The sequence below is a fragment of the Euprymna scolopes genome, chromosome 4 (genome assembly GCF_053919585.1).
Source record: "Euprymna scolopes isolate OS-2025 chromosome 4, ASM5391958v1, whole genome shotgun sequence".
In the NCBI taxonomy this organism is placed as follows: domain Eukaryota; kingdom Metazoa; phylum Mollusca; class Cephalopoda; order Sepiida; family Sepiolidae; genus Euprymna; species Euprymna scolopes.
Window position 1 is genome coordinate 139,779,774 of NC_136485.1, and position 24,538 is coordinate 139,804,311.

Genomic DNA, 24,538 nt, shown 5'->3' on the forward strand with positions numbered 1-24,538 from the left:
TAACAAAGGTTTTGCCTGGACGAGTTAATAAAATTTTTTCCCCCCAATTTTTTTTTTTTTTTAAACACACAATCTTTTGTCACCTGACATTTAAAATTTTTAATCAACAGAAGATCCCCCAATATTGGAAATACTCAACGATAACATGGACACCCCTTTTATATAAATGATCTTTTCCATTTATTAAAATAAAAGTAATAATTAATGGCCAAAATAAAGACTTACTTTTAGAAGTTGATTTTAGGGGTATTCGGGTTCATATTTTATATTGTTTTCACTGGTGGCCATCTTTGTTTTTACTCGCTCATTGAATTTTTACATGCGTGCGAAACAAACATGCAACTGAAGTAGAATTTTTTTTTTTTTAATCAAAGTTTTCATTTATAATACTAAAACAGAATAAGATTAAAATTTTTTTAAATAATCTTATGATCTTATCTATTATATAGTTTTATAGTTATCCAGAGAATGATTGCTATGTCACACAAGCATTGATCACTATAATCATCATCATCGGCGGTCACTCGTGTCTGAGTAAGACTGTCCTCCGTTGTGGCTTCTGTGGGTCCTCAGGCGAGCATAAAGCCCAATCCTAGACCCAATTTGTCTTGTGCAATTTGGGCAGATAAAGGTAGTGGTGGTGGGGTGGGGTTGGGTGTGTCTGGTTGATGATCTGTCCTTTCTGTGCTTGTGTTTATCCTCAGCAGCTTGATTTAGGTCACTACTATAAAGCACAGCACCTTTGTGGACAGCGCTCCTCCATGCCAACCTGCTCCCAGCCGCGTCCTCCCATGTCTCAAGGTCCATGTGAAACCGCTTTAGATTTGCTTTGATGTTGTCCTTATACCTCATCTTTTGGCCACCCTGGGCACGCTTTCCCTCAACAAGCTGAGAGTAGAAAATCTGTTTTGGGAGGCGGAGATCCGGCATTCGGACAACATGACTAGTCCATCTGAGCTGGCGTTGAGCAACAGTAGCGGTGATAGTGGGAATGTTAGCCTCACTCAGGACGCTGGTGTTGGTGCGTCGGTCCTTCCAACTAATTCTGAGGATTTTTCGGAGGCATCTTTGGTGGTACGTCTCCAGGGTTTTTACGTGCCTCCTGTATGTGGTCCAGGTCTCCGATCCATAGAGAAGAGTGGGCAGCAAGACAGCTTTATATACCATGATTTTGGTCTTTGCCAGGTCACGGTTCTCAAATACTCTCTTCCTTAGCCTTGAGAAAGCCCCACTGGCACAGCTGGGGCGGTGTTATATTTCATCATCTATGTTGGCTTTTGATGATAGGATGCTGCCTAGGTATGGGAAGTGGTCCACATTTTCCAGTCTAGCGTTGTCGATGGAGATGTTTGGGGGTGAGACTGGAGTACTGTTTGGTGGTGATTGATGGAGGATTTGGGTTTTTTTTATATTAATTGTTAGTCCTAGCTGTTTGTACGCCCTCGTGAAGGCAACCAGTGTACACTGTAGGTCCTCTTCTGAGAGGGCTACAAGGGCGTTATTGTCTGCATACTGTAGCTCCATAATGGATATGGTGTTCGTTCGACCTTTGGCCCTAAATCTGTTGATGTTAAAAAGTCGCCCGTCAGTTCTGTACATAATCCGAACTCCATGGGGAAGATGTTTGTCCGTGAGATGGAGGATAGCAGTAATGAAGATGGAGAACAGGGTTGGGGCAATGACACATCCCTGTTTCACTCCCGTGTCAATCCTGAAGGGCTCTGTTTCATCTCCACTACTACTGAGGACTGTAGCTGACATATTGTCATGTAGCAGTCTCAGTACCCGAATGTACCTCTCTGGGCATCCAAACCTTGCAAGAACCAGCCAAAGGGCTTGACGGTTCACAGAGTCAAAGGCTTTAGTAAGGTCTATAAAAGCCATGTATAATGGTAAATTTTGCTCCCTGCACTTTTCTTGGAGTTGACGAGCAGTGAAGATCATGTCCATCGTGCCTCTATTTGGTCGAAAACCACTTTGGGACTCGGGAAGGATGGTTTCTGCAAGGGGTGTAAGCCTGTTGGCCAAAACCCGAGCTAGGGCTTTCCCTGTGGTAGAGAGGAGAGAAATGCCCCGGTAGTTCCCACAGTTTGCCTTGTCTCCCTTCTTAAAGATGGAGACAACTAGGGCATCTCTAAGTTGTGCAGGGATTTTCTCTTGTTCCCATATTTTGAGCAGCAGGGCATGGATGTGTCTGAGAAGATCAGGCTGCTGATCACTATAATAGTGTAGCTGTAAAGGTATTTATTTAGCATGTCATCTTTATTTAGCATGTCATCTCACTGCATCATAAACCTCTTGAAACCTACAGGGGTTTAGAAACTAGTCTAGTAACTATGTCAGGTGCTGGCTTGGTGAACCACCAGGGGACACGCGCGCTGGCTTGGTTAATCAACAAATACATGCGCAGTAAAATCAAACACAGGACTTTAATTATGTCAACACATACCATCACTACAACACTTGCTACATCTGTGATACTGCATGTACAAGTCATATCCATTTCTATCACAGGAAGATCTCTCACAAGTATCACATAGATACGCAAAAAGTTGTTCCATTAAAAACGAGTATGCAGCCATCATATATAAAGAGTGGCGCATAAGTCACTGTGGCCACAGAAAGAACTTCACCATTTTAAAATGAAATATCATTTTTGTAAAGGAGTCTTTATTAACTGGAATTTTATTTTGATTTATTTATGTATGAAAAGTAATGTCACCTAAATGAAAATTAATTTGTTGAAAAAAAAAAAAAAAAGCGCATTGTAAAATGTTTAAGTGACTAGTGACTTATACGCCAACTTATAGAAATATAAAAAAAAAAAAAAATCAAGTAAAAATTAAGTTTACAAGCGCAAAGTTTCTGTAAACTTAAAGAGAATATAAATATAAATATTTATATCGTAATCTCAACCAAATAAAAAAGCCCAATACAACTAAAATAGAAAATAGAGCTTGTCTGTAAATTAAATTATAATTTACAAGCATTTATTGTCAGACAGGATACTCAAAAAGAATTGCTATGATTTCCTTTACTTGTGTAAACTGCTTCTATGACCAGCGAAAAATTTACTAAGACAAATGCTCCATTTCTAATTGAAAAAAAAATTGAATGCTTTGAAAAAAATCTTTCTCCCTCAAACTGGATTTTTATAGATTATGCTCATTTTTGATTTTTAATTTGGATCTCTTTCTCAATATAACAAATCCAACTACTTCTTATGAGAACATTGAATCTTATAACCATTTCGCTTTTTGAAAATACCTAACCACCATATATCCTTTTATTTGCATTTTTAATTTTAATTTATTTCTTTCATTTATTTTTTTTCATTTCATGAACTCTTTACACTATTTTTGCATATATTAGTTTTCATATAATGTAGTTCCAATTTATGCTAGTACCAGCAAATTCATATCTTTGCTATTATAATCTTACTAATATCTTTCCCCAGATGAAAAGGACACATTATTTGAAACTCTGCAGATTAAGGGAATCATAATATTTCTTTTTGAGTATCCTATCAAACAATAAATTCTTATATATATATTCATTCCAGGTTAAATATATCCAAAAGTAAAAACTATTGAATTTCAATAATGTTGTTGATAGTGCTAAATAAAAAGAGTAGGGTATTTTATTCAATTTTGGTAAACAAAATTGCCATAAGTCACTACAATAAATCTACTGTTTCAGTCTAAGAATACTGTCAGGAAAGAATAAAAGGATTGGTTTTGAGTAAGACCAGAGGTATATTGTCGCCTGACAATGTCTTTTCAGACTGAAACAGTAGATTTATTGTAGCAACTTATAGTAATTTTTTTTAATGAAATGAATTAAAGTTCAAATGTATTTATAAAAATCAACTTAAAACTAATACTTTTTTTTAGAAATGCTAAGTTCTATAAATATTTATTACATAAACATTTGGTATGGTTTACGTAACTATACCTGCCTTTAAAGTCATACCCTCAAACCCAATGTGCTATTCTTTTTTTTTTCTTGTTTTATTTCTTTTGTCTCTAATATCCATTATCCAAATTTATATTCGTATAATTACTGTTGGCTCCGAGAAGCATAAGTGTAATTGCTGAAAAAAAGCTATCGTTAAAAAAATAATAATTTCAAATAATCTCTGAAACGATCGTATGCCAGATCATTGTTGATCTAAATTCTAAAAACACTAGCAATAAATAATGTTGAAAAACGTTGGAATACTTTTTGCTTTAAAATAAATAAAATGATAAAATAAAGATAATAAAAAATAGTAAAAATTATAAAATAAAAAAAATCTGCTTTTTCTGATTTAAAAAAAAAAGAGTGGAGCTCCCACATCTGTTTAAATCAAAAAGATCACTTACAGATTTAAACTGTAGTTGTAGATCAAATCAGGAACATTATTGAAAGATTTTGAGGCTCCTTGCAAGTGAGGTTCAGTATTATAATTTTCGATGAGATAATGCTCAACAATAGGACCAGACTCTTGATATAAATGAACGGATAGTGCCATGGCGTCTTTACGACTAGATTCACGCACAATGAACATCTGGAGAAAAAAAAAAAAATTTCAATTAAACATTATGTTCTTTACCAAAGAAACATGGCCAGAAATCTATGGAAAATGATTTAACGAATTTATGTGAACTATATTAAAAAATAATTAAATTATATTAAAAAATATGCAGAATTCTAATAACAAAAGTAGGATAAATCCTGTTGAGAAGCTTTAAATACAAAAAGTGTTGCATTTCACAACTCAACGACACCCTCAAATCAAGTTTTTGGTCCCATATTGGGGCACATATATAACGGGACTCATGTAATACAGACTTAACGACAGTGATGATGAGGGAGAGAAGACATTTACATTACAGCTCTTTTAAAACAAATTAGAGGAGAGGGTGATATGATGCACAGTTCTTAACACAAAGGAGGGGGAGGTACATAATCTCCGAAGGGTTTACAATGTTCATTATAAGATGATACACACAATTACCTTTCGTTCATGATGAAGGATGACAAGACAACAGTTACAAATAATGATGACTTCTTTATTCATCTGATCGGCCGGTCGATGACGTCAGGAATTCAACTGTTATGGCTACATTGGTTTACTCCTCTCCCCTCGCCTCCAAGGGGCTCTGACTCCAACTCATCAACTGACCAACTGACTGCCCAACTCTCTGACTTTCTCCTCAACTCTCTGCTTAACTAACTAACTCTTAGATCCTATATTGAGAATCTCCCTTTGTCTATGACGTCAGAAGTGTGTTTTCAAATGTGACTAATTTTCACGTGGCTATGCATATGTCTGTCCAAAACACACTTTTGGCAAACAAAAGAATCCTCAATTCTACTCTAACCTATTTTTTAACAATATATTTTTAATTTCTATTATTCATTCTTTTAGCTGACATTTTCAATATTCCAATTTCTAAATGAATGGACAATCAACTCTTTTTCTAATATAAACAATATTTAACTATTCTAATAAAATTCAACAATAGACTAAATTTAACATTCCATTTCTTAACCTTGCTTACAAGGTTTTGAGTCTCGGCTTATCCTAATCTCATTTTCACTTATCTAATATTCTTCTTATTTACATGGAAAGGGGACAGCCCTTTTTCATGTAACACTGCTAGGGGTGCCTTTCGTGTTAAAATGGCTAAAATTGATACTTTTGTGCTTATTAAAAAAAAATTGATGCCTTGGATTTTTATAAAACTTTCTTAAAAGTTGTAACTAACTGATTTCTATATAATTTTATTTATCTATACTTCACGATAACTCTTGGGTGTGCCCCAGGCGCTCTTTTAGGGCTAATAAAAACACTCCATTTTTGGGACTATTTTACCATCTTTGTCCAAAATTTTCTGTATATGTCTATTTATTAGCAGTTTTGCATGGTGCTGAACTCAAATTTAAATATGTTAAGGCGTTGAAGACTTTTGGGCTAAAAAGGGGGGGGGGTGATGGACTTAGTCATTTCTTTTTTTTGCATGATGCAGAATTCAAATTTACATAGGTTAAGGCCTAAAACTGCAGCATTTGTTCATTTTCACCAGGATTTGACATCCCTTGGGGACTTTTTGGCTAAATGGGGGTGGGAGGAGTCAAATGCTGAACTTAATAATTTTTTTTTATGCCTCGTTCGTTCACTGTGCACTCACGGGGGACCATGCATGCTTCACTTGTATTAAAATATGATATCGGCATACATTTTTGTTGTTTTAAATTAAAATAAGTCTATATAAATTGGATTCATGTTATCATATTAGGTTTGGAAAAAATTTTTTGCAGAAATAATAATTTTAATTTCAAATGATGTATTTTCAAATAAATTTTCATTATAATACCTTTACTTTACATATGATTTTAAAGAGCGTTTTTTTTGGGTTTTTTTTTCACTATCTAATCATTTAAATTACAATTGTTTTAAAACAATTATGTCTTTTCAGAATGTTAAATACAATATGGAAAAAAAAAGCAAATTTGCACAATTTTCTTATTTCGATTCAAGCTAGGCCGAAAAGCTGCTGAAACAGTTTGCAAGACGAACAAAGCGTTTGGCCCAGGAACCTCTACTGAACGCACAGCACAATGGTGGTTTAAGAAATTTCGTGGCGACAACGAGTCTTGAAGATGATGAACATAGTGGTCGGCCATTGGATGTTGATGATGACCAATTAAGAGCCTTAGTTGAAATCAATCCATGCACAACTGTTTGAGAACTTGCTTTTGAATTAGATGCAATGTATATGATTTCCGACTACCTAAGTGAGATTGAGAAGACAAAAAACTTAATGAGTGCCGCACGAATTGAATGATAACCAAAAGAAACGCTGTTATGAAGTGTCATCGTCCCTTCTTTTACGCATTTCACGATTTTACCCGTTTCTTGACCATGTTATGACTTGCGATGAAAAGTGGGTTCTTTACGACAACCAATGATGCTCAGTTCAGTGATTAGATGCTGACGAAGCTTCAGGACACTTCCCAAATCCACAGTTGCACCAAAAGAAAATCATATTGACTGTTTGGTGGTCTGCAGTCGGTCTCATCCATTAGTTTTTTGGATGCAGGCAAAACTATTATGGTGGTGAAGTACTGCCAACAAATGAATTAAATGCATCAGAAACTTTGACAACAACACCCAGCATTAGTCAATAGAAAAGGCCCAATTATCCTCCACGACAATGCCTGACCTGCAGAAGTTGAACGAATTGGGCTAAAAACGGTCTCATTTCATATACTCCCTAGATCTCTCTCCCTCTTTTTTAAGCATCTCGACAACTTTCTGTATGATCGTTGGTAATAAATTAAAACATGATACCTTAATACTTCATATGCTGTGGTGCTTGTTAAGATCCAGTCGACAGATTGTTTTTTAAATATGTTGTTTTAAGCAAAAACAATATTACATACTTAATTATCATACCGAAAATAGTGATATATCCAAAAATTATGAAAAAAATCAGAGTAGAAATTTATTTCTAGTTAAAAGTAAGTTTTATAGAAAACTGGATAAAATCGCATTTTTCTTAGATGTTATGAAGTAGGCATTAACAGGGGAAATAACTCCAATAAAAATATTTTAGATTACTTGTGTCATGGCTGCAATATTTGTTGTCTATAGCAGTTGTTCTACTCAAATTTTTGTAATTTTTGGATATATTACTATTTTCGACATGACAAGTATGTAATTTTGTTTTTGCTTAAAAAATTGATTTGTCGACTATAGCTTAACTATGCTGCTTTATAGGTTTTTTTTTTCTTTCTGTTCATGAAGAGATCATGGCAATGATGAAATTAAGCAACAATAATACAGTTTATACTGTTTTAATTAATCAACTATGATGTAACAAAACAGCATGCAACTCAATATACCACAGGTGTCCACTTAGCTGATTTTTGCTTAAAAAACGACCCTGGTGTCTAACTCTGTCCCGTGGGGAGGCATAGTAAATAGGTACAATTATTTATGCCTTAAAAAGAATATGTCCAATAAGTTTGATTGTAAACAATTGTGTGGGTGTTGACAGAAATGAAACTCTTGTGACTAGTTGTGGATGTTTAGGGAAAAAATATGAACAAATTAACTGCATCAAAGTTCAACACATTTAATTATATATGACTGAAAATTCAGGACTATGATTAAATTGTTTTATTTAGAGAACTGTAGTCCTCATATGAAGACATCAGTAATGTTGTCTCCCTTTGTATTAAGATAAAAAAGATGTCTGTTCTTAGAGTTATGTCCCTTGCTTGTTGTGGATTTTTTTTCAATAATGTCTTGAATCATCTATGTTATTATTGTACCTATTTACAATGCCTCAATGGGACAGAGTTAGACATTTGAAAATTGAATTCCAAGTGAAACCAATAGTATTTATTGAATTGTCACGTTGCAGTTATGAAAATATCCAAAAACGATAACATAGAAAATTAATTATTAATGAAAACAGTTTTCAAAGACAATTAGCAAAAATTGTTTTGCTAAATTGCCGAAGATTTTCAGAAAATATTTACCTCCTTTTTGTTACAATTTTTTTTTTTTTTTTAATTTTTTGGCAAAACTCAATTTTCGCTAATTGTCTTCAAAATGTTTTCATTAATAATTTTCTACCTTATCGGTTTTTGTAATTTTTGTGATATGTTCATTCCTGTGACATGACTATTGAGTAGGGTTTCATTCGAAATTCAATATTTCAATTTTCGAATTTCGCTACATGTGCATATATTTATTTGGCCTTTTGGTCAAGATCAAAGTGTAGTATCTGTTCTTCAGATGCGGCACTTCCATTTCTCATTCTCTTTCAGTGGAGGAGAAATCCTTCACGGCTGAGACAATTTTTATTTTTGTACCTTTTCTCCACGTTAAAAACCGACCCTGGTGTCTAACTCTGCCCCATGGGGAGGCATTGTAAATAGGTACAATAAAGAAGAACCGAGGTCTGTTGTTAGAGTGATCTCCCTTGCTTGTTGTGGATTTTCAATAACGTCACGTCTTTAATCATTTATCAATTGATGATGAAGCAACCGCAAAGTTTAGCGTCATGATACTAGCTCACTTATTGCAACTAAAATCTTCAATCTCGAGAGACCAGTATCTTTCTCCAAAAGAAGGAGTCCTAATCACAATACCTGGCCTTCCAGCTAGCCACTTGACTACTGGGGACCACAGAGACACTTTTCCAGTAAGTTCTTTAACCCTTATCCTTGAGTGGCCTCTTGGCCTTGATAAGTGGTGATGCCTATGTAAAAAAAAAAAAAAAAAAAAAAAAAAGTTCATTGTGTCAGGATATATGCCCATGCCAGTGGCAAAAGTTGGTGTTAACCAACTACAGAGATGGTAATCATGCAATATTTTGTCTGTTATATGATCTCGTCATGATATCTTATAGATAACATACAAATTTTTTTTTTTTTCTTTTTACATAGGAGGCACCACTTATCAAGCCCCAGAAGCCACTCGAGGATAAGGGTTAAAGAGTGTACAGTAGTCAATGGGACAATATCATAGTAATCGTTAGTAGTGGAAATTTGGTAAATTGGATTACTTAAGGGGAACACCTCATCAAGAATTTGTTTACATTGGACTTGAAGACAACCATATTGTAGTCAGCTTGAAAACAGGCAAACGGTTGGTTGGTTGTTTTGTTTTACGGCATATCAACCCTTTTCAGGTTATTTAATGCCAAATCTGGTGATTTTGAAGAACGATTTTTTAATATAGTATATTTGTTTTTTAAGTTGTATTCCATTTAACCCATAGTTGGGACCCTAACAGGTGCTGCCACTCCGGGTCAGAGTGGACCTGGGAGCAATGGCAATTAAAGGGTGGCTCCACACTCCCTAAGGCCTGCAAGCTGGGGCCCTCACCATCGGATATAGTTTAAGGTCATATCCAGGACCACAGGCAAACGGAAGAGAGTTCCACAGGTGTGCAGTTCTAAGAAAGAAGCTTTGTTCATGGAATCTACGTTTAGGTTTAGGCACAGATAAAGAGTAAGGGAAATTATTGATAGTGGTTTCAGCTAGACAAATGTTTCTCGTGAAAGTTTGGCAAGGAGAGGACCATAGATTAGAGCTCAGACGAGCACTTGCCATGAAAATAATGATAAAGCAGGTTGCAGATAAAGGGGGTGTACAGAAGAGAAAAGGGCATCCCCTACTAGGCTATGAAGTCTATTCTGAACTGTCAAGGCAGGATAAGACTTTCTGACCCAATTAAGCAATAAAAAGACAATAGACGATTATCAAAATTATTTGATAACGTATTGTTAGAAGGCTGAAATATCAGCCGTGTTGGCTTTTTTAATTAATCTTTATATATCAGATGTGCATAAGGGTTAAATAGAGCAATATTTAGTGTTCAATACATAACATGGCATAATCATGTTGACACACCAATTCCCATCAGATCACCAAAGTTAAGCAACATTGAGCCTGGTCATTACTAAAATGGGTGACCAATTTGGGAATTCCAGGCCCTGTAAGTAGGATGACGTCAACACCTCCCTGCATGAGTTGTAAAAACCTAACGTCATTTCCCCTAACGGGGATATACATGCGACTGGGGATCGCTTATGAATTTCATACTCCCATCAAATTTCCTCCTTCAGAGGAAGTCGGTTAAACCCAAAATAGAGTTAATGCTGTTTCACACACATAGTGGTAGAAATTATTTCAATAATTATGCAATTTTGGATTATGCAAACTACTGTTCTCATCTCGGGTATTATTTTCACAACATTTCGGTCAATATAACCTTTGACCTTCTTCTCGTCTTGAAGAAGCTTCTAGGATTGACCTTAACTCCTGATCTGAAATAGAACACCTACATCAAATCTGTTGCCAATATCACTGGAAAAATGGTTGGATCACTCTACTGCTCCAGATGTAATAAGAGTATCTGTATAAGAGTCAGGTATGCCCCAAAATGAGTATTGTAGTCACATCTGAGCAGAAGCTGCTCAGTGCGCCTTAATCCAGCCTTGATAGTCTAAACTGGCTTCGAAATCTAGTAGGTGATGCCATTTTCTCTTTTCTGCAACCTCTTTACCACAGAAGAGATGTTGCAAGTCTGTCTCTGCTCTATCGTTATTTTCATGGCAAGCGCTCGACTAAACTCCCATCTATAGTACCCCCTTGCCAAACCTTCACAAAAAACACTACTAGCTACAACCACTATATACGATTTTCCCCACTGTCTATCTGTACCTAAATCTAAACACAGATTTCATGAACAAAGCTTCTTTCCCAGAACTGCCTGTGGAACACCGTTTCGCTGGCCTGCTTCTCACTTGAATACAGCATGGTAGCTTTCAAATCTAATGTAAACAAGTTCTTGCTAAGCTGTCCTCATAAATAATCAAATTCTACCCAATTTACACCATTAATGATTACTACACTTACATTCATTAACCCTTATCCCCGAGTGGCCTTTGAGTCTTGTTAAGTGGTGAATCCCAGGTTAAAAAATTCTATCTTGTTGAACATGGGTATATTTGTTGAATTCGTAAATCTGCATGGAATTTCCAACGGAACTTTTTCTTTAATCCATCAGAGTAGCATGCTCTCATTCTATCAATCATGACCCGGTAGAAGTCCTAAGTAATTTGCAATTGTATTTTGAGTATCGCCCACACCGAGGATTGAACCTTCAACCCCTAGGAGAGTGTAACTTACATCTGAGTTTTACCGAATACTTTATCCATTACACCACACGTCTTTGTGGAGGTTACTTCAACCGAAACGTTGTGAAAATGAGAACAATCGTCTGAATAATTAAAATAATACAAACTAGTGGAACCTGTGAAAATTCCACAGAGGACTCATTCATATGTAATATATTGATGCTGACACTGCAGATGTTCAGTGTAAAATGTAGATGCTCTGATATTATTGTAGCTATTTTGTTAAAACTACAAAAGTATTTATCCAAGCTAGCAGGGACACCTGGCATAGCCAGGTCATAAAATATGCTTAAATATGATATTTTAATTCTTGCAGATTTTGTATATATTATTATAATGTTCTCTTGATTTTTATATATTATAAAGTTGCGATTTCAAAAATAAAATATCTATATAACTTGGGTTCATCGGCTTGAATCGAAACCAAATCGTATATATATATATATATATAAAAAACTTTGATTTGGTTTCGATTCAAGCCGATGAACTTTAGTTCCTTTAGCTATAATCAAAACCGAAACCAAAACTTATAAAGAATTCATGATAAAATTATTTATAAAAAAATACATTACTAAGGTGCCATCAGCTAAAATAGAAACTGAAACCAAGACTTATGAAGAATTCTTGATAAATTATTTTAAAAAAATAGATTATTGGAGTGCCATCAGCTATAATCGAAACTAAAACCAAAATTATGAAGAATTTTTGGTAAAATTATTTATTACAAGAAATGAAAGTACATAAGAATTAAATGAGCCGGATGTAAGCGTGACACAGAAAATAACACACACGCTAGCGTATTAATATATAGATGATCAATTCTTTCGTTTTTTTTTTTTCTTCATAAAGCCATTGTTTATAAAACTGTTAGTAATAGATAGAGGCTACTAAGTCAATTAGGGAATGCGTAAAAGTTATGAACATAACAGTAGTTAACCAATACAGAACTCTGAAAATGTGACAGTGATAGATTTCAAAACTCCAGAAACATAGCTATACCATTTGTCTTGAACACCTAAGCACTTAATGGCAGAAGAGACAAAGAAGTATAGCCAATGACAATGTACCTGTGCCGTCAAAAGGAACTGTTCCAGCTATTATATTAACGGCCTTATTCCATCATTGCAATGTCGCATCTCTGCGCTTGTTTTAATGGAATGTAGTCTGATGAACTCATACCACTGGTGCCCCCTCAACATACATATGCTCTGACTTACTAGATAAGCAGCAAAACTCCACCCTTTCACTGTTGATATCCCTAGATGTCAGAAAGCCTTCTACTCTAATAGTTCCTTCTCTTATACTGCTAAATTTTAGAATTCCCTCCTCGTCTCCTGCTTCCCTGACTGTACTAATATAAAGAAGTTTAAATATAACATAAACAGACATCTTGCTGCTCAACTCTCTACATAGTAATCCCTTGCAGACATGATCCCAAATAGTAGCTCCTTACATCCAAGTGGCAATATGCCTTGTTCGGAGTGAATAAGATTAAAAATAAAAAATATTAAATATTTGTTTGTAGTAATATTGTGATTCATCAGACTACAGTTCTCATCTTGGGTATGATTTTCAAAACGTTTCGGTCGATGTAAACTCCGACCTTCTTCAACTGTATTTTGTCGAACTCTGGAATGTTTCTGCTGAACTCGGGAATTTGGATGGAATATCGATACACCTGAAGAAGGTCGGAAGTTATATCAACCAAAACGTTATGAAAATCGCACTCAAGATGAGAACAATAGTCCGATGAATCCAAATAATACAAATAACCAATCCTCATCTCAAAAATTCAGGAATGTCATTTGTTTGTAGGTTTGATTTTTATATTTGAACTATGCCTTATCAACTATTATACATAATAGTTAGGTGCATGTCAGAGGCAGTGAAGACGAAGCGGTAGAGTTCATTATCAGAGATGCAATCTGTGATGAGGTTTATGACTGGGTGTGTTGGAACTGATATGTAGAGGGAGACAACGTCAAGGCTAAATGCATATTTGTTGTTTTGGTGTTGAGGTTGAAGCCTGTGCAGTCTGTTGATGACCTTGTCAGAGTTTTTAATATGTCCTGGATATGTGGTGAGTAGTCGTTGGGATAGAAACCATGATATTTTGTAAAGTGGTCTTTCGATTCTTGGTACGATGGCTCTTATTTATTGTGTTCTTAGGCCGTTTTTAGGTGTTTTCATTAAGTGATAGAATGAAGGTAGCCTACTGTTTCAGGTGGTGAGGTTTCAGAGAAATGAGGCAAATAATATTAAGCGCATAGTATTTTTACTATGATTTTGATTTTCTAAATGCAACAAAATGAGGAGAGATTTCATTCTGTACAAACATTTTATCAAATTAAATGACAGAAAAAATAACAGGCTACTTACCCCAGGCAAGCCATCTTTCAAGAAGTGCACAGCACCAATTCGACCGATGGAAGGTAAATACCAAATTGGTAGACTTTTATCAAGGCGTTCTCGAAAGTCAATAGGTCGGACTTTCAAGTCAACTAATAATGGCATGATCACCTACAAACAAACAAAAATTACAAATTTGAACAAAAAATAATTATGAAAGAGAGAAAGATAATAAAGGGACAAAATAAATTTAATTGTATGAATTAAAGATGGAAATGTGAAAGACCTAAAATTCAATGTTTTGCAGATTTTATCTAGAGAAAAAAAAACTTAAAAGCATGGCACATAACATATGTAATTTGGGGTATATATATATAAAAATAAAAATTACAATTAAATTTACCAAAATGATCCAAGATGGTAAAACTAAAGTATATTATAAATATTAAAGAATTAATATTTATAAAGTAATCTCAACCAGATGTAAAAGCTTGATAAAACCAAATAGGAGATAGAGCTTATAATAAGAGCAAATAGTTAATAAAACATGTTAAAAAACACTTTGAAAAAGAGTTAAAAACATTTAATTTGAAAGGGAAACACTAAATAATGGATAGTCCTTAATATGCAGAGTTTCGAAGAAATATTTTCCTTCTCATCAGAGGGTAAGAATTAGCAAAATGCGGGATCGGATTTTGCTTGCAAAAGTATTTGATGAAACTGCAAGTAAGTCAAAGATCCTACTTGATAACAAAAAGTGAAGCAGAGGGAATAGGGTGAAGAAGGTGAATATGTTTTTAACATGTTTTAAATATATATATATATATATATATATATATATATATTTGTATATATTTCTTTTAAGTTACAAAAAGAAAAAAAAAATTCCGGAATTCTGTTTTTTCTAAATTACAAAAAAAGTAGCAGTCTTACATTCCTAGAAATAAGATCTCAAAAATAAAAAAAATAAAAATAAAACAGAGGTTGGGATTCAGAGATTAGAGTTATGTGGGTTTTTTTTTTAAATTGATGCCAGAATTAATTTTGAGGAGAGGACAAACCTCTGTAAAATATTTAGATTCAGTAATAAGTATCACCTGTGAATGATTGTTTTTCCCTCCTTGACTGATAATACTATTATCATAAGGCACAGGACTGCCATCTGTGTCATCTCTGAAAAATAAATAAATAAATAAATAAAAATCAGTAAAAAAAAATAAACTAGAAATTACAGTCACAATTTCTTTTTCAGCTTCGTGAATCAAAAGCACGATTTGAACTCCTTTATTTTAGAAATTTCATTTATTGCACGATATATTGAATGCTTTATTACTCCTGATTGTTCTCTCTCTCTCTCGGGCAGTCCGTCGATTTCGACCATGACGCAGAGGTCGGTTAGTGTCCGTGTCGAAGGTGCGATGTGAGTCCGATCGGAGTTCTGAAACCCCAGCTGCAGATGTGACACCTGATGGCAGGAAATCCGGGTAGTGGCGCCTGTAGTCGTGCTATTTTTGCTTCCCAAGCAGCAATGTTTTGATCTCTAATGGCATCGGCTGTGCCTGATACCACACTTCTCCAAACTATCCGATCTTCAGCTTTTCTTCTCCAGTCGTTGAGTTGGTCTGTGTTTTTCAAATGTCTCTTGAACACGTCTTTATAGCGAAGTTTCGATGCGCCTAGGAGTTGTGTACCTTCTTTGAGCTCACCAAAGAAAACTGTTTTTGGTAGCATGACATGCGCGTGACATGTCCTGTCCATCTCAGCTGGTTTGTTACGATTATTTCTTCAGCACTGGGCATCTTAGCCTGATTGTTATGTCATGATAAAAAACAAAATCAAAAATTATAAGTGAGACTAATCTAATTGAACATTTTATTTTCAAGTTTTCTCTTTAAAACAGTTGTTGCTCTATCAAGGCTTTGAAATCCTGTCTATCACCACTTCATTCAAAAGATAAGATTCATACACATTCCCGAGAATAAAAATTTTTTTTTTTTTTAAAACACAGGATGACCATACAGAAATGTTATACTATTTGGCTTGAAGAACTACCAGCGAGGGGGGGGGGTACAAACTGATTGTTAACTGAAAATCAAGGTCTGTTGAATATGTATAAAAAAGAATATAAAAACATGAAATGACTAATTTCAACAACGGATATAGAGAGAATATCTTTTATTCGGACTCCTTCTAGCTACATGTATTTACAATAATGGTACTCATACAATTTCTGTCCGGAAGCCACTTCACTGGTTTGGAGAGTCTTCAGGGGAGATTACTTGCATGGATTAACATAGTTATCATCTATCATTGATTCTATATCTACTGAGTATAACCTTGCCGCAGTAGGTCAGTAATTGCCTGGAGATTGCAGCGACGCCAGCAAAGAAGTCTGGCGTCGCTGCAATCTCCAGGCAATTACTGACCTACTGCGGGCCCGACGCCTTCGATGGTTCGGCCATGCCTCTCGCTGTGATGCAGGGGTCTTTATCCACGAGGCTATCTCCCCACGTCCTCTACCCGGCTGGAAAAAACGTGTCGGTGGCCAGCTAAGAACGTGGCTCGGGACTATCAAAGCCGACGCAGAGCTTATTTCGGGCCTGCTCATCTATGGCCTGTCTCGTTGGAGACGTGACTGGCTATTGCTCACTCGGGATCTTGCCTCCGATCGCCGGGCTTGGGCCACAGCGGTACGAGATGTGCATCTTCATGAAGCCGACTCAACTCCTCCAGGGTGAATGTTGTTTCAAGTACAAGTAAGTAACAGAGGGCTACACCGTTGTCTTCTTTGGGAGTGGTGAATCCAAGTGCTTCAACTGCATTGACTAGGCTTTTGTGTCTGGATCGTAGCAATAGACCCAGGTTTCATCCTATGTAATCAGTTTTTTGAAAAACTTTGACTCATCTTTTTGGCACTTCTCCAAATTTATCCTTAATCACTTGACACGTTCTCACGTCTGGAAAGATGTTAGCAACCTGGAAATCTATCTAGTACACACCTTATGCATATGCAAATGGTCATGAATGATAGCTTCTACCGACCCTTTACTAATCTTGACCTATTTGGGGATATCGAAATCAGTAAAAAATTTTAATGTTTATTTTTTATTTTATTTTTTTAAACAAATTCTTCCACTGATGGTAGTAATGATGAAATGATAAATATTTATTGATTTTAAACTACCACTAAAACTAAATCTATAAATATAAAAGCGAAAATGTATGTATGTGTGTATGTTCGCTTTTTCTGTGTGTCTACAAAAGGCTTCTTTCAGAGAAGCGGTAACTCGCTTAACTTTTTAAAACTTTTTATATCACATATAAATCGTAATATCTCACAGTTAACAACGAAACTCGCCTGTCTATTTAATTTGGTCGATTTTGGGAAGATAAATATTCAATATTTGTCGCTCGCCGCATGTGGGTTAGTCTTTTTCCTATAACATCTTCGGGGGGAAAAAAAAAAGCGTTCAGCAGTAAATACTATCCCGCAGTCAAACCTGACCTCATTAACTCATTAAAATGAGCACCTGCCAAATCCAAATAATTAAATAAATTCAAACATGTTTCCGTTAGCATCTCGCAGTGGGGCAATTTTAACGTTGTACGTTTTTTTTTTTTCACACTTTAATTTACAACTTTGCCTCAACGGTTCGGGTTTGATCCTCATACTTACTTTTTTTTTTTTTTTAAACCCCCTCCCCACACACCTCCAAACACCCAGGCAACGCCGGGTACTCCTCGCTAGTATTTCATAAATCAGAATCCATTTTCTGTAGGCTGTTTTCGAACCCAGTCAACGACGGGAACTTTTGCTAGTATCTATATAAAACTAAAATCTATATTAGATCATCCCCCACCTTTTTTTTATGTTTGAGAAAATATCTGCACACTTAACATGTGTTTTTACAGTAATCAAAAAAATATCCTTAGGGTTAGATATTTAGAAATTTATAAAAAATCAGAACAGGAATTTAGTATGGAATTAGCAATTGCATCGGAATTGGGAAAAAAAACGTAGATCCTAGAAAATCCTTGTGCAGAAAATGTTGTGCATAACTGCAAAATTCTATTCTCAGAATAATCAAAAGTTTAGTGGTTTAGTTTTATGGAATTTCAACCCTTTTTTCGAAATATTTAATGCCGACTCCAGTAGTTTTGAAGAAAGATTTTATGCTTCAAATCCTTTACATCTGCAAATATTTATTCATGGTGTTTAGTTTGATTGTTTTGTAGAGGAAAATTGTTGCTTTTTGTTTTAAATTTTGTGGGACATTCAATTTTGGAAAGGGAAAGGAAAAAAACAATCGCATCAATATTTAGTGCAGTTTTCGTCAGGAAGCCAGTATCTTCAGACAGCTTGTTATATGATAGCACCAGCTTGTCCTATGTAAACGTACATTTATATCTTGTATTCCTAAAAACTAAAATAAATAAAAATTTCTTAGTTTTTTTTTTTTTTTTCAAAGAAACAAAATTTGTTTTTGTTTCAAAAAAAATTTTCAAGTCAAAAAAAAAAAAAAAAAAAAAAAAAAAAAAAAAAAAAAAAAAAAGGGACGTAAATCTGTAAGAATTATTTTCTTTTGAACCACAGCATTGTATTAAAAACAAACGCTGGTATAGTTTAAAAAAGACAAAACAAGAACAAACTGCTACTGAAAATATTACTGGGTAACATTGGCTAGGTGCAGAGTTACAAGAATATTTTTTAGCAATAGTTATTCAATTTTTTTTCTTTGTGTGTGTTAGTATTAAAAAAATAATAATGATAAAATGCAACTTGATTTAATTCTTGCCAAAAATACAGGTATATTTGCTGATGTCATCACACTCTATAATCGACACAAGGAGAAAACAAATGAACACATATCTAAGGCAATGGCAGAAACACTAGAGGAAAAACTGCAATCTGTAGTATAATGAGGACAAAAATGGATGACCACATTTAATAATGCCAAGACTAAGCTTGTTTCCTTCAATAATTACAAGAAACTTTCTCAACCACCAATAGCTAATGAAACATTGCCTAAAACTACTTCTTTCAAACTCCTCGGCTTAATCTTCACAGGGAACATGAGTTGGAACAGATACATTGAGAGCATTGTCAAGGCTGCTGCGAAGAAGGTGGACTCTCTCTGCCATGCTAGAAAGTTACTTACGCCTAAAAGTATCCTGTACCTCTATAAGGCCATCATTCGCCCATGTATGGAGTATTATTGTCACATTTGGGCTGGTGCATCTGCTACTAGTCTCTTACTCCTGGACAGGATTCAAACGAGAGTCTCCATACTGATAGGTCCTGAACTGTCATCTAGGCTTCAACCTCTGTCCCATCACTGCCTGTTTTACAAGTATTTTAAAGGTAGATGCTTCAACAAACTACAAGCCCTTATACGCCCTTGACGTAAATACCCTCATCAAACCTGACAAGCAGCAAAGTCCCACCCCTGCACAGTAGAGATCCATAGATGTAAGAAAGTCTTCTACTCTAAAAGTTTCTCCCTCAGAACTGCTAGACTCTGGAATTTCCTTCTAGGTTCCTGCTTCCCCAATTGTACTGATATGCAGAAGTTCAAGTGTAATGTGAACAGACATCTTACTGCTCAATTCCCTAGATAGTATCCCTGCAACTTAGGTCCCTGATAGTAGCCCCCTACATAAAAGTGGAATTGTGCCTTGTTTGGAGTGAAAATGTAAAAAAAAAAAAAAAAAAAAAAAAAAAAAATTTTGTTTTAATTATTTTTAAATAAAAAAAAAAAGAAAAAACAGCTTAGAATTATGTTCATATGGAGACCATTAAAAAAAAAAAAAAGTGATGTAACTGTTATATAGAATTAGTTCCTTTTATTTTGAGCAAAAAATATTTTTAAAAAATAAAACACTACAAGTTGTTAGTAAAAACACTACCAAGCAACGCCGGTTAGTTACATGGAGTTGAAAATATTTTCAATCATAGATATTCATTTAATTTTTCTTTCTGTGTGTGTGTGTGTGTTAGTATTAAAAAAATGGTTTTGACTAAAACATTTTGAATGGAATTTTTGGGTGATAACCGTGACTACCCATCCTTATTAAGTGGCATTATGGGTTGAATAAAAGACTATCCCAATGAAATTACGTCAGAAAGTGACCTTGTGTAAACAGCATTCCAAATTGACACAAAAATAAGCAGCCATCAAAAACCAAACATCAACGATATATAATCAACGAACTGAAAAGAGCAAATCACTTGAAATCTTAAAAAAAAAAAAAGCATATTTGGTATTCTATTCTTATATTTTATAATAACGTACATGTTGGGGTCTCTTCTCTAACACGTAGGGCTAACAATTTATAGAGAGATGCATAGGCGATGTAGAATAAGCATGACATATTTTTAGTAATTACCGGTCGGGATATGACGGTGGTCTAATGTTTAACGACACGGACTGATGATCTAGGTGTTTCAAGTTCGAATCCAGTTCGTTCCACAAAAATCAGTTTCACTTAGGACATTGGTAACCTTCTCATTGCCCCCTCCTGAAAGTAACTGATGTTTTTCTAGAAAGAATCCTGATTAGCAAAATATCGGAGAAACCAAAGCCAACAATAGAATCTTTGAATTCAAACGATATAATGATGACGATGAGTATAATTGTTAGGGTTTCAATCCTAAGTTAATCCATATCAAAGATTGTTTTTTTTTTTTTAATTCCTTGGAGATGAGGCTTCATAATTTATGTATTCATTCTTTTTGCAGACTGTTATCCTCATCTTCATAGTTCTTGTTTCGCCATATTTCAGCCAACTCAATGCCTCTATCCACTGTCATTGAGGCCTGTGGCGCAGTGGATAGAGGCATTGAGTCTCTACAGTTCCAGGTGAGCATTGTCTGAAGATAGTGGTTTCAATCCTGCCTAAAGCAGGCCAGATGATTAGTTGACAAAAACGTGTTGAGGCAACAACAACTATGGAAGGCAGTAATTACTGGGGATACAGTTACAAGACTCAGCATTCCTATCTGTCACGGTTAACCACCTGAATAGGCCAAAAGGTGAGTTGGCTAAAACATGGTAACACAACAACAACTAAGATGAGGATAACCGTCTACAAAAAGAATGAATACACAAACAAAAAAAAAAAAGAAGATATTTGGGACTTCCTTACTAAACACTCAGTATTATAAGGTATGAATAAGGAGCAATACTCTTCAAAAAGCAGTGTCACTCTCCCCTACATCAGTATAGTAATCAATGAAGGGATCGCCCTTGACTATAGTTGATCAATTTGTTTTATTTTGATATTATCTAGAAATTATTGTTGCAATCAATAGAAAGTCTCTATGCTGAGATGGTTAATTGTATGGGAGTTTCATTTAATTGTGACCAGAAATGAGATCTGAGGAAATGGCATCAAAGGTTTGAAAAACATGTAAAAATACAGAGTCAGCTGGAATGCGTCTGCCTAACTTAAAGCACAAGGTCAAAAAGAGGAAAAACATAGATCATAGATTTTGAATTTTGCGTATGCATGGAGTCTCTCTATACTTCTTAATAGAAGAGTGCACTCTATGGTTGCTCGGTATAGTTTCAGGGGAGATAACTTTAATATGATTCAAGAAAAATTGTAAACATGCACTGCACAGCATGTTTTGGTGATGTATACGAGTGGCAAATGCTGTAGACAATAGTTATTTGGACGAGAGAAGAGAGATGGCACAGTTAATCGGAAATAAATCTGATCACCCGAAAGACATTTTCTTTGTTTAAAAAATAAGAATCTCATTGGATGGGAATGTCATGCTGGAAATGGCCTTTATTAGAAACTCAATATACAGAGATTATCTGCAGATAAATCTCCATGAATGGAGATGGTCTGGATGTTACCATCAGTGGATATCTTGAATGATCAACTTCTGGGTGGTCGAATGATGATTACTGACAAAACCCAGAATCAGTCAGAAGTGAAAAGATTCCAGTAGATGGAAAGAGGGGGCGGTCAGAGCTCTCCTTCTCTTCAGAGGAGGAGTTGCACATTTGAGAAAGGCCGTTGATTTTTCACTGTGTAATGAGATTTATGTATTTCCAGTCTGGTCAGGCAAAGATGTACAAGTCTGTCATTCAATCTGAGGAGGACGAGTACTACTTGTAGTATCTCTTACAGACTGGTCGCTAGAAAAGCAGGAAATTTGTCAAACAAAGAATTTTTACAAAGTTTTTCAAAGACAAATGTTATATTATACTCATAGATACTCAAAATGTCGTCCGTGCACTTCACTGCAGCGTCAAACAACGATTTATTTTTATAACACTCACACAGCACTAATCAAAAAATAGCAATCACGCATTTTATTCATGATCTAAGCTGACTTTCAAATTTCCCGCTTTTCTAGCGACCACCTTGTATAAGGGAAAGTTGCGTTAGTGTGTGTGTGTGTGTGTCTGCTAAAAGCTTTTGTCAGCCGCATCTGACTGGGTCGAAACTGGTACCATCTGAAAGAGCAATCCCTCGGATGCATAATATGTGAAAATTAGAAAAAACTGTAGCAGTCAACTGGGCCAATTTGGATGGGGGGAGGAGGAGTTAGGAGTCAGTTTTCGCGTTGCTGTTTTTGTAAGTCATGCATGCATAATTAACTAAAACTATGTTTAAAAACCTTATTTTACAATGTCATGGTGTCATAAGCACTTGTGGCTGTGCTGGCAAATGCGTTTGCCAGTAACTTTCTCTTCTTTTCCTCTTCCATGGCTTAGTTTTATTTTATTTTAGTCACACGGGCACTTGAAGCTATTTTGATTGAAAGAAAAGTTGTTTTGTTTCATTTATATTTGGGGGTAGGGGGGAGATCCAGTATATGGACAACACAAAATGCTCAATATCCAGAGAATAGCTTCTCTTCGTATCCCTTCTGTCAAAATATCTGGTGGGGAGGTTGTCGCATACTTCTTTTTTTGGGGGGCAATTCCATTCTTTTATTTTTTAAATTGTGGGGGTATCAATAAAGTGCTCAATATCCTTAGTCTAACAGGTGTGTCCAAATCGAACTTCATGTTGACCCGGGCAATGCCAGATATCCCTGCTAGTATATATATATATATATATATATATATATATATATATATATATATAAAAGAAACATTGGCTATTTATAAAATGGGCTTGTGGTTTTTGTTTTGGAGGAAAAATTCCTTTGTTGCAGGACTGACTGAATGGTGCAACAATTTTGGACTGGCCCAACAAGTCAGGCGATCATGGCCAATGCAGTGAATGCACAAGGGTGTATTCATAAAATTGAATTTTCTTTTTTTAAAAAACTTTAAGCAATCAGAACTTTATATATATATATATATATATATATATATATATATATATATATATATATAGAGAGAGAGAGAGAGAGAGAGAGAGAGATTTTATGGAAATCACTCAAGACAAGGCAGGAAGTCACTTGATGTAAGGAGCTAACAAAAATGAAAGACGATTATCACAAAGACAAAAAATGCTTATTGATATAAATCTTGAAAAGACCAAGGATATAGTTGGAAGGAAAACAGTAAACAGGAAGAGAGTTACACAAGGTTGCAGTTCTAGGAAAGAACTAAAACAGCCAACTGATGGAGACCACTAGACCAACGAGTCAAACGAGCTGCAACAAAGGAAGCAGGAAATAGATCAGACAATTCTGAAGAACATATACTTTAAAGTTATCAAAATATGCTGATACTATTGTACATTTTACTTCAAAATTGACAGAAAGAAAATCATGTTTTCGAAATGCTCACACAGACTCTTATTGAGATATATTACTAAAATACTGATGTAAACTTATTCAATTATGTTAGGAGCTTAATTTTTTTGTTATATGCTGAGCATAGAAAAAGAAAACCTCCACTGTTTACTTATTATTACAGACTAGGAGATTTCTTTCTAAATTCATTTCAGGCAGTAGGACAAATCTGAAGTAGTTTTAGGTTTCTAAATTTTTAAGATGAAGATTGATTATTCGGAACCCTGTTCACATCTCGAGTATTATTCTCACAACATTTCGGCTGATGTAACCTCCGATCTTTTTTCCAGTGTATTTTGATGAACTCTGGAATCTTTCTGTCAAACTTGTACAGAATTTGAGACAGGATCCATGGATGCAGATTGCTCTCATTCCATCAACTATGCCCGGTTAGAAGTCTTAAGTAATTTGTATTTGTATTCTTACTATTGTCTGCATTTTAAGATTGAGCCTTCAACCTCCAGAACAGTGTCACAACTGAATTTTTATTTAATATCATATTGGCTACACCATGGGTTCTTGCCTAACATAATGAATAAAGTACTAAGAATCTACATAAAATCAAAAAGTGTATTCGCTCACAAATTTAACGGACAAGACGATGGAAATGTTCCCAAATCTCTAAAAGCAACCCTTAAAATTTCTAATCTTTCTCTCTCTCTCTCTATATATATATATATATAGATATATATATATATATTGGAACCCGCAAGGTAGG

At 35.1% G+C, this 24,538-nt stretch overlaps 1 protein-coding gene across 2 annotated transcripts in view; it reads right to left on the reverse strand.

Moving 5' to 3' along the window:
• Nucleotides 1–24,538, reverse strand: part of LOC145269473 (protein sprint-like) — a 322,088-nt gene that overhangs the window by 51,289 nt on the left and 246,261 nt on the right. For both annotated transcript variants that reach the window (XM_080125186.1, XM_080125194.1), the window contains 3 exons: nucleotides 15,152–15,227; nucleotides 14,085–14,225; nucleotides 4,365–4,549 (listed from right to left, as the gene is read on the reverse strand). In XM_080125186.1, the coding sequence (XP_079981312.1) occupies nucleotides 4,365–4,549; nucleotides 14,085–14,225; nucleotides 15,152–15,227 (402 nt within the window). The remainder of the gene's footprint in view (nucleotides 1–4,364; nucleotides 4,550–14,084; nucleotides 14,226–15,151; nucleotides 15,228–24,538) is intronic.